General features: G+C 44.5%; 1 protein-coding gene across 1 annotated transcript in view; it reads right to left on the reverse strand.

The window, feature by feature from the left end:
* Positions 1-11,361, reverse strand: part of LOC135228295 (uncharacterized) — a 36,172-nt gene extending 24,811 nt beyond the window's left edge. The window contains exons 1-2 of the mRNA XM_064272995.1: positions 11,300-11,361; positions 3,831-4,426 (exon numbers count right to left, since the gene is read on the reverse strand). Coding sequence (XP_064129065.1) covers positions 3,831-4,426; positions 11,300-11,361 — 658 coding nt within the window. The remainder of the gene's footprint in view (positions 1-3,830; positions 4,427-11,299) is intronic.
* Between the last annotated feature and the right edge of the window lie 3,483 nt (positions 11,362-14,844).

Here is a 14,844-nt window from a genome sequence, read left to right on the forward strand (position 1 = left end):
GTTCGCTACTATGTTTTATACATGGTGCCTCAGTTATCTAGACCTGTTATAACAAAAATACCACAAGTGGATGGCTTTAACAAAGAAATTTATTCTCACAATCTAGTAGCCTAGAAGTCTGAATTCAGGGTGCCTGCTCCAGGATAAGGCTTTTTCCCTCTGTCAGCTCTGAAGGAAGGTCCTTGCCATCAACCTTCCCTTGGTCTAGAAGTCTCTCCACACAGGAACCCCGGGTCGAATGAAAGCACCCTGCTCCTGACACTGCTTTCTTGGTGGTATGAGGTCTCCCACTTTCTGCTCACTTCCCTTTCCTTTTATCTCTTAAAAGATAAAAGGTGGTGTAGCCCACACCCCAGGGAAACTCCCTGTACATTGGATCAGGGGTGTGACCTAAGTAAGGGTGTTACAATCCCACTGTAATCCTCTTTTAACATAATATTACAATCACGAAATGGAGGACAACCATATAATACTGGGAATCACGGTCTAACCTAGTTGACACATATTTGGGGGGAGGGGACACAATCCAATTCATGACACATGGTATGCTAAAACAGGAGGAGCTCTGGTGGTCCAGTAGTTAAGAGCTCGGCTGCTAATCAAAAGGTAGGTGGTTCAAACTCACCAGTCTCTCTGTGGGAGAAAGATACAGAAGCCTCCTTCCATAAAGATTGCAGCCTTGGAAACCATATGGGGCAGTGTACTCTGTCCTACAGGGTCACTATGAGTAGGAATCGCATCGATGGTACTGCTAAAATACCTCTGATACATCAAATTTAATCCTACCCACATAACTCTCAGGGTATTTGAAGAAACAGATATTTTAATTTGTATGAAACTGAGACTATGGACAGAGTGCTGCTTTGTGCAGCTGTAACTACACTGAACATTTTTTAAATACCAAAGCCTATGATTAAAAAAAAAAAGGAAACAAAGTCTGAAAGGAATTTTTTGGGTTTATTATCTGATTAAGCAACTTCTTTTCCACAACTTCATTAGAGAATCACTATTCTCTCTCTCTCTAGATGTCTCAAATGGTGTCCAAACCACCAAAAAATAAACCTGTTGCCGTCGAGTCAATTCCAACTCATTCAAATTCATTACGTATATCTAAATAACAGCACTACTACATACATTTTAAAACATCAGACAGTTCCTAGGAAAATAGTGTTTGGTTCCAGAAATCCTGTAAAAATCTCTAATGATCTCTCTGACCACATATTTAAATTAAGAAACCTACATTTCAGTATAGGCACAATAGTTGAGAATACTTAAATATTTGCAATAAATTAGTGCCCAAACTGTCAATTGCAGCCATCAGGAAGATGAGGGAGGGAAAACGTAAGAGGCTACATACTTGTTTACACACTGTAGCTGCACTTACGGCCATTTAAGAGGACATACTGATTTTTAATTTATTAATCGGGTATGTTAATTACACCAGCCTCAAATCTCCCCTCCTCCACTAGTGGTTTTTGCTGGACGGGAAAAGAGCTCTTGAAATTGTCTAGCCAGGAAAATGTGTAACAGGGAAAAGGAATGGAGGATGCTGTATTATCTAAATAAATAAACCTGAATAGTAGTACAGGTTATGAGACTGTCTCACTCCTGGAAATAAAGTTACGATCTTTACTTTCAAAATTGATAGGATTTTTAACTGTGGGAAGATTCCCACTTAACTGTGAACGCGCTGAGCGATTTAGATCTTGGCATTTCTTGGTTTTCATTTTCAAATAACTTCAGAGTAAAATCCCAAAGAGCCACACGCAATCCATTTGGGGACTGGCTCCGTTTCTTATTAATTATAAAGGTGCATTTCAACATGCAGTTGAATCATGAAACGAGACGCGCACGAGGGATCAAAAGAACCCTGAGTTCGACCCTCACGCCTTTATTGCCACGCGTTTATATCACAAGGCTGCCGCGGGCAGGTGCTGCTCGGCCTCCACGCATCCTTCGAGGGGTACGTTCTCTTCCTTCTCCGAGCCTACGGCCCGGGCAGGAAGTACCCGCCCCAGCGAGCGAGGAACCGGGTGTCCTCGCCGCCAATTGGCCGTGGAAGCCGTCAGTGTGGCGGTGGGCGGAGTCTCCAGCTGGAAAGCGGAATTTAGGCCCGCAAGCTCCCGGAGGGTCCCCGGGCTTCCCGACCCCCCAGAGAAAGCAGTCAGCCTCCGCGAAGACTTCCCTGGCCTTCTTATTTCGCCAGTAGTCCTCTGACCGCCCCATACAGTTTTTGCCCCTTTGACTCCTCCATGAGGAAAAGCTTTTTCAAAGCTTCAATAACCTTCCCCACCACAACAAGCTTCCAGACCAGGGCTAAATAGAGGACGCTGCGGTTTTATGAGCGAAGCAAACTGCGGACTGGATCTCCTCGAGTATAGCAGCGGATTCATTCCTCTGCAAATGGAATAACTGCTACGTTTTAGGTTAACCTTTTCACCAGGTGTTACAGCCAAGACTACTCAGTGTCCATCGGCAAGAGCTGTCACAAAGCATCACAGGGTTAACTGTGTATCCTGGGTTACCATCCACCGTTTCCAGCGTGTATCGGGTTGTAGCAAACATACCGTCAAGTTTTTGAGTACAACTTCGACCACACCAGCAGCACACGGTCCTTAACAGAACAGATTTATAACACACATAATCTGTACTACACTCTGCACTGCAACCTGACAAGACATATTGCTGTCACCTGTTGAGGCTGCAATTCCTTGGATGAGGAATTAGAAACATTGGTTCTCATAATGACAGGCACACAATGCTCTACTAATTGTGGGCACTTAATGTTTTTTTGGGTTAATGTTTTCAACTGCACCCGTAAGATCAGTCGTCTTAGAGAAGGAGGAAAATCATTTCATTTCTGTAGTACATTTCTGATTTTGTGTTCAGTCAACACACTACTCAAGGAAGGAAGTGCCTGCTCTAAAATTAGTATGTTTTTAGTACTTATCCGTAACAAGGACGACAGCGATGAGAGAACACGACTCATCTGATACATCATCTTCCAAGGCCTACAGCATAAAGGAAGGAGGCGACAGTTCTTCAAACCTCACCGTGGCATACTTTACGTTGTGTTCGCTTCCTGGTTTTTATCCTTTGGGCTCCCGTTCATTTCTCTGGCTTTGGCCTCTATTTTCAATTTCCCTCTCTCTCTTCCATTGCCACCACCATCACCTATGTTCGCTACTGCCTGGCAATCTCCCTCTCCGAGATTTTCTAATCCTGAATCTCCATAAAACTCATTCTCTGAAGGGTCTATCATCACCCCTACTCCAAACCCCCCCCCCCCCCCCCACACACACACACAAGTACTTCTCAAGCCACTTCGGATTCTCCCCTATCAACATCGTTCCCACTAACCACTCAACAGTGAGCTTCACTTTCCCGAGTCGGGCTGCTGCCGAATTCTGGCAGCTGGACCTAGCCAATCCGTGAGGGATAAATAACCAGAGCCACCAATGAGCACCGGCCGGGAGGCAGGAGGCGGGACTTCGCCTAAGTTCCTCTGGTCCTGAAACCAAAGACCTGTTGCCGCCGCTGCCGCGGTGGCCGCGGAGTTTCTGAGTTACCGCGGCGCCCACGGAGGCCTCGAGCCGTCAGAGCCCGCGGCAGGCATGAAGTTCCTACCGCTCGCTCCCACCACTGCCAACGAGCAGGACTGAAACCCCACCCGGCTCGAGAGCAGCTAGCCCCACCCCAGCTCGCCAGGCGGGGGATCCCGGAGGCCGCCCGCGCAGTCCCGACCCTCCTCTCCCGTCCCGGCTGCCGCAGGCAGCCCCACCCGGCCGGGATCGCCGGCCCGGGCGCCGAAGCCCCGAAGAGCGACTCACCAGGAAGTTGGCAGTTTTCCGTTCTCCTTCCCGCGAGGAATCCGGGGCGGGCGGGCGGCTCGGTCAGGCGCCGCCGCGGAGAGGCACGCCGGGCCGGGGGCTGTGCCTGCAAGGCCCGGAACCGATCGACCACCTCCCGCCGCGCCGCCCCCGCGGACGCTGCAGGCGCGGGCACCCCCCTGCGCTCGGCGAGGCGCGTCCAGAGTACGAGCCTAGCGGCGACCCATCCTCCGGCGGCTCCCGCTGCTCCGCCCGCGGCCGCCGCTGTCAGGAGGATAAACATCCCGGCATCCCCGAGGAGGGGGCGGGGCGGGCGCTGGCCCCTCCCCGCGCGCCGCGCCGCGCCGCCCGCCCCGCCGGCCGCCGGCTCCAGCTGGGCGCCCTGCGCGGGCCGGTCTGGGGGCCAGGGGAGCCCGCCGACTTTCCAGTCCTGGGCTGAAGCACCTCTGGAGGAGCCCCTTCGGGCATATTGTTTCCTGTTGTCAGGCTTAGCCCGGTGTGGGAGTGTCCTTCTGCCCCCATAGTCCTCTTCTGCTTGGGACCAACTTCGCGGGGATCCCAGGATCCGCTGCTGTTTAAGAAATTGTTTCTTCCTCCTTTATATTTAAATGCCCCACTTGCAGGCAGCAAACCAAATCGGTTATCCTCGCTTCTTCTGGATCACAGCGTTTTGATCCTATCGTCCTTAACCGAGTGGCTTAAACTGCCTCTGTGCTTAAATATGTGTGCAAGAAAATGAGGGGAATAAGGCGTTTTCCTAAGTCTGGCTAAGCAAACCTTGTATTAACGGAAGAGTCCCAGCATAGACGACAGTGGCTTTTGGGACATTTCTCAAACGTGAATTGCCTGGTATGGTATCAGAGATTTTGATATATGCCCCCCAGAACCATAGCAGATGGTTGCTGAAGGATTGCGTAGAGCCCAGTGACCTCAGTACTTCAGTAACCTCACTGGCTCTACAGAAGGAGACTGCTAGGAGGCAGTATGGAGTCAGCCACACCGAACTCTCCTAGTCTCAGTACCTTTGTCTGTAAAAGGAGAATAGTATCTATGTATAGGTTCCTCATGAGCACAATTAAATGTTCTGGAATTACCATTCTCTCCAATGTTATCCATAATTTGTTGTGATCCACAAATTCAAATGCCTTTGCATAGTTAGCAAAACACAGGTAAACATCTTTCCGCTAGCCTCTGCTTTCAGCCAAGATGCATCTGACATCAACAATGATATCCCTACTTCCACATCCTCTTCTGAATCTGGCCTGAATTATATTAATGATATCATTTGATAATTTCCACATTCTGTTGAATTACCTTTCTTTGAAATGGGCATAAATATGGATGTCTTACTGTATGGTTTAAAATCGGGAAAGGTGTGCATCAGGGTTGTATCATTTCACCATATTTGTTCAGTCTGTATGGTGAGCAAATAACCGATGAAACTGGGCTATATGAAGAAGAATGAAGCATCAGGATTGGAGGAAGACTCGTTAACCACCTGCATTATGCAGATGACACAACCTTGCTTGCTGAAAGTGAAGCGGACTTGAAGCACTTACTGATGAAGGTCCAAGACTACACCCTTCAGTAGGGATTACATCTCAACATAAAGAAAACAAAAATTCTCATACCTGGGCCAATAAGCAACATCATGATACATGGAGAAAAGATTGAAGTTGTCAAGGATTTCATTTTACTTGGATCCACAGTCAATGCCCATGGCAGCAGCAGTCAATTCAAATGATGTATTGCATTGGGCAAATCTGCTGCAAAAGATTTCTTTAAAGGATTAAAAAGCAAGGATGTCACCTTGAGGACTAAGGTACATCTGACCCAAGCCATGGTATTTTCAGTAGCATCATATGCATGTGAAGGTTGGACAGTGAATAAGGAAGACTGAAGAAGAACTGATGCCTTTGAATTATGGTGTTGATGAAGAATATTGAATATACTGTGAACTGCCAGAAGAGCGAACAAATCTGTGTTGGAAGAAATACAGCCAGAATGCTCCTTAGAAGCAAGAATGGTGAGACTTCGTCTCACGTACTTTGGGGATGTTATCAGGAGGGACCAGTCCCTGAAGAAGGACATCATGCTTGGTAAAGTAGAAGGTCAGCGAAAGACAGGAAGACCCTCAAGAGACGGACTGACACAGTGGCTGCAACCATAGATTCAGGCATAGCAACGATCGAGCGGATGGCACAGGGCCAGGGAGCGTGTCCCTCCGTTGTACACTGGGTCACTGTGAGTCAGAACTGACTCGACAGCACCTAACAATACCACCAATAATACCTAGCTCATAGGACTGTGATTAGAATTGAATGAGGTAAAGCAAAGTGCTTAAGCACAGAGCCTGGCATTTACGAAGTGCTTATTATTCCTAGATCTTTGACTAGTTTGTTTCCTCACCAAAGAGATTAGTGTTAAGAATAAGTCGATTAAAATAGACAATAGATAAGTGGTAACTTTGGTGAAGGATAAGACAGTACACAATACTGGGGAAGCCAGCACAACTTGTACAAGGCAAGGTCAGGGAAGCTGCACAGACACATCCAAACTCCCCAAGGGACGGAATCGCTGGGCTGAGGGCTGTGGGGACCATGATCTCAGGGAAAATGTGGCTCAATTGGTATAACATAGTTTATAAAGAAACTGTTCTACATTCTACTTTGGTGAGTAGCATCGGGGATCTTAAAAGCCTGTGAGTGGCCATCTGGGATACTCCATCGGTCTCACCCCTTCAGGAGCAAGGGGGAATGAAGAAAACTAAAGATACAAGGGAAAGATTAGTCCAAAGGACTAATGGACTGCATCTACTATGGCCTCCACCAGACTTGAGTCCAGTACAACCAGATGGTGCCCGGCTACCACCACTGACTGCTATGACAGGGATCACAATGGAGGGTCTCGAATGGAGCTGGAGAAAAATGTAGAACAGAATTCTAACTCAAAAAGAAAGACCAGACTGTCTAGCCTGACAGAGACTGGAGAAACAGAGTATGGCCCCTGGACACCCTTTCAGCTCAGTAATGAAGTCACTGCTGAGCTTCACCCTTCAGCCTAAGATTGGACAAAATGAGACTAAAGGGGCACACCAGCCCAGGGGCAAGAACTAGAAGGCAGGAGGGAACAGGAATGTTGGTAATAGGGAACCCAAGATTGAGAAGGGAGAGTGTTGACATGTCTTGGGGTTGTTGACCAATGTCAAAACAATATGTGTACTAACAGTTTAATGAGAAACTAGCTTGTTCTGTTAACCTTCATCTAACATAAAATTTTAAAAAATAAAGAATGAGTAGATTATAGCTGAAATATTTAAAATGCTAAAGCTGTAAAATTAAGATTTGGAAAGTTCATTTTCAGAAAGAATGATTCAAAGTCATTCAACAAGTACTTGGTAAATAAGTACGGTGTGCTAGGCACTGTTCTGTGGACTGACGGTGGAAAGATTGACCAAGATACAAAATCCTTGCTCCCATGGAGTTTATACTTTAGTGGGAAAAAGCAAAAAATAAACCAATAAACACATACTATTTGAGATGGTGATTCATAGAAAAATAAAGCTTAGTAAGGAAATGGGGAGGGAGATTGCTATTTTAAATATGTTTATCTGGGAAGGCCTCTCTGACATTTGAGCAGAGGCCTGAAGGAAGTGAGAAAATTGAGCCATGCACGTATCCATGGGGGTATGACATTATACAAAGAAGAAACAGCAAGTGCTAAAACCCTGAGATAGAAGCTGGATGGTATACTTGAGGAACAGTGTAGCTAGAACACAGTGAGCAAGAGGAGAGCAGTAGCACATGAGATCAGAAGGGAAGGGTGATGGAAAAGGAGCAGTTAGAACCTTGTAATTTTTAGAATATATGGTGGTGCAGTGGTTAAGAGCTTGGCTTAAGAAGTCAGCTGCTAACTGAGGTTGGCAGTTCGAATCTACCAGCCACTCCTTGGAATCCCTATGGGGCAGTTCTGCTCTGTCCTATAGTGTTGCTATGAGTCAGAATCGACTCAACAGCAGCAAGGTTTGGTTTTGGATTCTGACTGAAATGGGGAACCAAGGATTGGTGTGACCAAATCTGACTTGGATTTTAAAAGGATTTAGAAGGAGTGACCAAATCTGACTTGGATTTTAAAAGGATTACTCAAATTGCTCTGTGGAGAATAGACTGCAGGGCAGGAAGAGCTGGACCAATTAAGAGACTATTAGAATGGTCCTGGGTAGTGCAAATGGTTAATGCACTTGACTGCTAACTGAAGACTTGGATGTTTGAGTCCACCCAGAGGCACCTTGGAAGAAAGGCCCAGTGACCTACTCCCGAAACACCGGCCATTGAAAACCATGTGGAGCACAGCTCTACTCTGGCCTACATGGGATCGGAATCGACTCAACAGCAACTGGTGGCTTATAGTGGTCCAGGTAGAAGATATTGGTGACTTAAACCATAGTAGTAACAATGGACGTGGTAAGCATGGTCAGGTTCCAAATGTATTTCTAAGGTAAAACCAACAAGAGTTGCAGATAGATTAGGTACAAGGTAAAAAAGTAGACAAGGATGACACCAGTGAAGTTGGCATTTGAACCAGTCAAATAGGTACACTGTCACTTGAGTTAAACACAAGCAGTCCTTGCAGGAAAAATAACCAGATATCCCAGGACGAAGCCATTTCAATCTGAGGCCGGAAGCATGGTTTAAGGGGTTTCCTTTTTTTCTCACTATTTTTTGTAGTACCTTTTGGAAAAGATAGATAGGGACAGATAGATAGGTATCAATAAAACAGTTCAGTTTAAATGAACTACAGATTCACCTACAGACCAGATATTCATTGGTATGAGCAAAACTTGTATACCTTATGAACACTAAATGATAGACAAATGGAATCAAAATGAGCTCATAAACCTCTTGTGGCCTCGAAGACTCTGTCTAGGAAGTATCCTATCAGCGGCCACATGATGCCCAAAGTGTTGAAATCATCTATTGTCCTATTTCTTCATCTTAAAGGTCTACAAAGCTACAGCTAAATAGTAGTGCAGTGTTTCAAAGTTTGGAAAAACTGTTAGAATGGAAACCCTGCACTTTATCTTTGTAACTTGTTATCACCCATATGGTGAGTCACGGAAGCCCATGAATGGCTGACCACCACTGATCCTGTCCTCTCCCACAGGTGAGGCTGATAAGAGCCCTGAGCCCTAGGGCTCAGATGGGGCTTCCTGGTTGGTGACCATGCCCAAGAGCCAGTACCACATCTCTACTTGGGAAGCTTGGAAGCTTCCCAGACATCACCCTATGTGTCTCTTCATTTGTATACTTTTTGGTTGTAATACAGTTGTAGCTGAAGTATACCCTCCATAAAATTCTGTAAGTTGTCCCAAAGAATTAGCAAACCCACATGGGCAATGAGAACCGGCAGGGGCTGGTGTCTGCCTATTTGGCAGTCTGAAAGGAGGTGTAATTCTAACGTGAGAGTTCCGATTGGCTAACTTAACCTAACCTAACCTGCTGCAGTCGAGTCAATTCCGACTCACAGAGACCCTATTGGACAAAGTAGAACACTCCCATATAATTTCCATTCGAACTGCCAATCTTCTGGTTAGCAGCTGTAGCACTTAACCACTATGCCACCAGGGTTTCTTGGGTGGGTAGGGGCCAAGAAATGCTGCATGGGCAACTGGTCTGAAAGACTGTGTCCATCTAACTTGTGAGCTGTGACCCAGCTCTGGGTGGCTAGGGTCAGAGACAGAATGTGTCACGTGAGCGGCTGGCAACCAGGATAGAGAAGTGGGACAGTGAGGACAGGATTCATTTCCACACTTTGGGGACTGGATTCATGCTGTCCCTTACCACACAGTGAGCAAGAAAGGTGGGACTTACCCACTGTGGCCCTGATTAGTGCCTCTACTCATCTCTCCATCAAACTTGCTCCAAAAATGCTCATTTGGCTCCATGAAGCTCATTCATTACAGTTCTTTATATGGGCTCCTTAGTGTTTACAGCTAATTACTATGCAATGCACACCATTAAGTATCAGATTAACTTTGATGTAAATGGTATATGAGTTGAACCGGCTCCACGGCATCTAACAACAACAACATTTAAAACCTGTTTGTTTACACAAAGTCTCCTTGTTTTGTTATTCATATAGCTTTACTGTCCCCACACAATTAAAAATAAAAATTAGATTACCAAAACCACTTTTTCTATATAGGCTAACCCAAACCAGATGTTACATACCAGGTTCAGCATAAATGCAACTTCGGTGTAGGGAGAGAAACTTCTTAGAAAAAAAATGTTTCCCTGATGAAAGATGATGAAGTAAGTAAACTTAAAAATAATTCCCCTTTGAAAGAGAGCCTAGCAACCGGGGTAGACCAGGAAGGTCTAGCATTCTTGATTCAAACACATTGCTGGCAACAGGTGTATTTAAAAAGCTGCTAGTGATATTGGCAGCCACTGAATTTGGCAGCTAAATAGTGAAGAGGCTTAGTCAAGCTATTGAAATGTCTGGACTAAATCGGGCCAAGAGGAGGAAGTCAAAGTGCAGACTACAGGCAACCCCAGGGAGATAACTTTTCTCTGGGCCTGGCTGTGGTCGCTGTACAGTATCGGAAAATAAATCTTTGCTTTGAAAACACTCGTAAAAAGTATTAGAAAGTTACTTTTTCCCGTTTAATGATCCTTTGCATTCGATTATCAGAGAATGCAGATGAGCTTCCTGTTAAAACAATATAAAGTTGGCCTGGGTTTTATCCTCACTTCAAATCCGTAGAATTCCAAATCACAGAAAGACAACCCTGCTATGTCCCAATTATCTAGTTACGGTATTTTGAGAATACAGTTCATGGTTAAAAACAGTGGCATGCTGGCCGTGGCTTTTTCCTGGCTATTTTTGCAATAGTTACAAAACTGAGAAAACGTTTCAACACACAATATTTTCTTAATGCCGGGAAGCGTAATTTTTTATATTGGTTGCAAAACAGGAAAGAAACAGTATAGTTGGGAGTTTATGTTTATATTTTGATGTCCCTTGGTCAACAGAATCCAACTATATATTTCTTGCCTCAGAATAAAAACCAGAGGACTGATAGGCAGTGGACAATAGTCAAAGCAATGAAGGAGATATATTTCAGAAATTGTTTCCTTTTTCAACTTTTGTACACCTCAAGTTTGATGTGGAGCCAAACCATGAAGCCATGTCATAAGACATGCTTCTGTCAACAACGGCAGCGTTTCACTCACCACTGACTGTTCAGGAGTGCCCCTCAATTAATTATCTACGCTAACAGAGAGCTGCGGTAATACAGTAATCAAATCCCAAAAGATACTTTTATAAAGTACAGGTTTCTTTGGAATATTTTTTATAGGTGTGTCTCCCCTTAAACAGGGATGTTATAGATATCCTGTGATTTCACAAAGCTAGATGGAAAGATGTGCAAGAGTCCTGCCTCGTTTCCCTGTTCTCTCTCCACCTACCTCTCATGACACATCAGTTTGTGTCCTCCACTCCTCACTTCAATCTTGTTGCTAGGTGCCATGGAGCCAATTTTGATGCAGACGGACCTCACGTGACAGAGTAAAACTTCCCTACAGGCTCTCCTGGGCTGTAATCTTTATGGCAGCATATCTCCAGGTTTTCTCCCACAGAGCTTCTGGGCCTCTGGGTGGGTTTGAACCTCTAACCTTAAGGTTAGCAACCCAGTGCTTAACCGTTGTACCACCAGGGCTCATTCAGTCTTGGGGTGGACCAAATTCCCTCAGGTCTGAGGATTCAAAACAATTGCCTATTTCCTGGAAAGGGAAAAAAGAAAAGTACATTTCTAACAAAGTCAATACAAAAGGTGGAAAGTTGCATTCTGTATTGTTTTCATCTTTCTAGCCTTCTTTGTTCATATGTAACTCTATTTCTTAAAACATTCATCTTTTGGATTGTTTCTTTAACTGTTGTACTTAATGGCAGAAATGTACTTTAAAATATTTCAGTAATTATTTCTTCAGAAGTTCTAATGTTGTGTTAACATTCAAACTATTTGGAAATAGGAGATACGAGTAAAACCAGAATTGGAATCCTGCCACATCTGAATCCAAAGATATGCTTAAAGCAGGCTCTAGGCTTTTTGTGAGAATGTTGTTAATGCTGTTGAATGGGTTTTCCACTCCTAGTGACGGCATGTGACAGAGTAGAACTGCCCCATGGTGCTTTCTAGGTTGTAATCTTTATAGAACAGATCGCCGTATCTTTCGCCCATGAAGCCTCTGAATGGGTTTGAACCACCAACCTTTCTGTGTGCAGCTGAGGGCTTAATCATCACACCACCAGGGCTCCTTTGAATAAGCCTAGTTAATCATAAACAGCTTCAACATCCTTCCATGTTCTGTCACTGCATTCACCATTGCGTAAAATTCAAATTATGGAGACATTTTATTTCTTTAATCACTATGTCATAGCCACTTGTCCATGCAAAAGCTAACATTATGTAGAATAAGGAGCACTTGGAACAATATGTCCAAGAATAAAACAGTGTCATGTCTACAGCTTGAAAGTTTGAGAAGAAAAGCAAGATGTGCCTAAAAACTCAATGAAGTGCTAGATCTTCCTTAAAAGTAAGCTCAAGATCCTTTAAATTCATAAGCCTTTCAAGTGCTGGAGAAGGCAAGCGAATATTTACCTACAGGCTTATGGGATAATCTGTTCTTTGAAAAGGAGGAAGAAAACAAACAGTAGAATGTCACCTCATGGAAAATGCAAGCAGTCCTAATTGGACTGTATTGTTAACATTTGCACTTGAGTGTCACATATCCTATATAACCAGTAGGTTACTTAATCTAATAACTTTAAGTTATTTTAAGGAGTTATTGTTAAATATACACACTTATATAATGTATAAAAAATATATATATATAGTGCAGAAAACCGAAATAGAAAACCATTTAAAATCGTATTCTGTTTTCTTATTGGTCCTGTCCTTGCTGAAATTGAAAGATAAAAAATAATAATTTTTTTTTCTAGAGAGAAGTAAATAATAAAAATAGTACTTCCTCATATTCTAAATTAAATGAAATTAATACTCTTATCAGTTCTAACCAAAAAAACCCTTTGCCATAGAGTCAATCCTGATGTATAGCGACTCTATAGGACAGAGAACAGTCCCATAGGGTTTCCAAGGCTGTAATCTTTAATGGAGCCCTGGAGGCACAGTGGTTAAGAGTTTGGCTGCTAAACAAAAGACTGGCAGTTTGAATTAACTAGGTGCTCCTTGGAAACCCTATGGGGCAGTTCTACTCTGTCCTGTAGGGTTGCTATGAGTCTGAATTAACTGCATGGCAACCGGTTTGGTTTGATTTTGTTTTTTTGAATCTTTACAGAAGCAGACTGCCACATCTTTCTCTCGCAGAGCTGTTGGTGGGTTCGAAAAGCCAAATTTTCGGTTAGCAGCCAGATGCTTTAACTGAGTACCACCGGGTGCAGTGCACTAGCCCAGGACTTTTGCTGAAACTATTGAGAAAGAATAGAAAGTAACCACAGAGCTCCTGAGGGCCATCTCAGTCATAGGAAGTGGGGAGCCTGCCTGAAAATGAAATCGATGCATAGGAAAACAGAAGTAAGGGGTGGAGAGAGACAGAGTCCTGATCCAGGAGTCAGCCATGCTTGATGTCAGACTTCTCTAGACTTCTCAGTCATACTAGCCAATGCATTCGTTCTTGATTTTAGTTCTGCCAGTTTGAGTAGGGTTTCTATCCCTGCAATCTAGGGAGTGTTGCATTGCAGGACATATCCATCAAGGGGAGACAGCCTCCTGGGCCACACGAATCTCCTTCCTTGGCAGAGAGGAAGGTGATAAGGGAGACAGGCAGGAGACAGCTATGTTCACTATGGCTTTGTAAGCCTCTGCTTAAAGAGTCTAGGTGTTGTGTGCTTAATTGGTCAGGTGGATTCAAAGGAAATGGAATATACCGTTCCTTCTGGAGGAAGAGTTAGGCATTTCCATTAATTCGGAATCACCTCTAACACATAAACTTTGGTAATATGGCCTGGGGAGTCTGTAGCTGGTTGCTTCTTCAGATATTCTGATTCAGTAGATCTGGGGAAGGTCCTTGACACTGACAGTTTTAAAAAGTGCTCCAGGTGATCTTAATGTTGAGTGTGGGTTAAAATCAGTGACGACTGATATTTACTGAGTTCCTACAATGGCTCAAGCTTCATGTTAAATACTCCGGGGATATAAAGGAGAACGTAACTCATATGATTATGAACCGCCATAAACTCAACCACTACCGTTGCAGCCCTGGTGGCGTAGCGGTTAAGAGCTCGGCTGCTAACCAAAAGGTTGGCGGTGTGAATCTACCAGCTGCTTCCTGGAAACCCCACGGGGCAGTTCCACTCTGTCCAATAGGGTTGCTATAAGTCAGAATCAACTCGCCGGCAATGGGTTTGGTTTTGGGTTTGGATCATTAAAACTTTACAAAGTGCTCGTGCAGTTGGCGGTGGGTTAGCGGTGTCACCTCCAGGTGCTGGCAGGATGCACGTGGACCTTGTGTGTGCACATACACAGACCGACAACACACTGACAACACAAATACAAAGTATGGAGACTCGTTTGTCTTGTTACTTGTTTGGTTTTTCTACACAACTGATCGTTCTAAACTTACATATTTGTTGTTGTTGTTAGGTAGCGTCAAGTTGATTTTGACTCATAGTGATCCCATGTTACAGAGTAGAACTGCCCCACAAGGTTTTCTTGGCTGTAATCTTTATGGAAGCAGATCACCAGGTCTTTCTCTCATGGAGCTGCTGGGTGGGTTTGAATTGCCACCGTTCCAGTTAGTAGCCAGGACTTAACCCTTGTGCCACCAGGACTTCCTATAGTTATATATAAACCAAACCCATTGCCGTCGAGTCGATTCCGACTCATAGCAACCCTATAGGACAGAGTAGAACTGCCCCGTAGAGTTTCCAAGGAGCGCCTGGAGGATTCAAACCACAGACCTTTTGGTTAGCAGCCATAGCACTTAACCACTAC

Source organism: Loxodonta africana, chromosome 20, assembly GCF_030014295.1.
Source record: "Loxodonta africana isolate mLoxAfr1 chromosome 20, mLoxAfr1.hap2, whole genome shotgun sequence".
Lineage (NCBI taxonomy): Eukaryota > Metazoa > Chordata > Mammalia > Proboscidea > Elephantidae > Loxodonta > Loxodonta africana.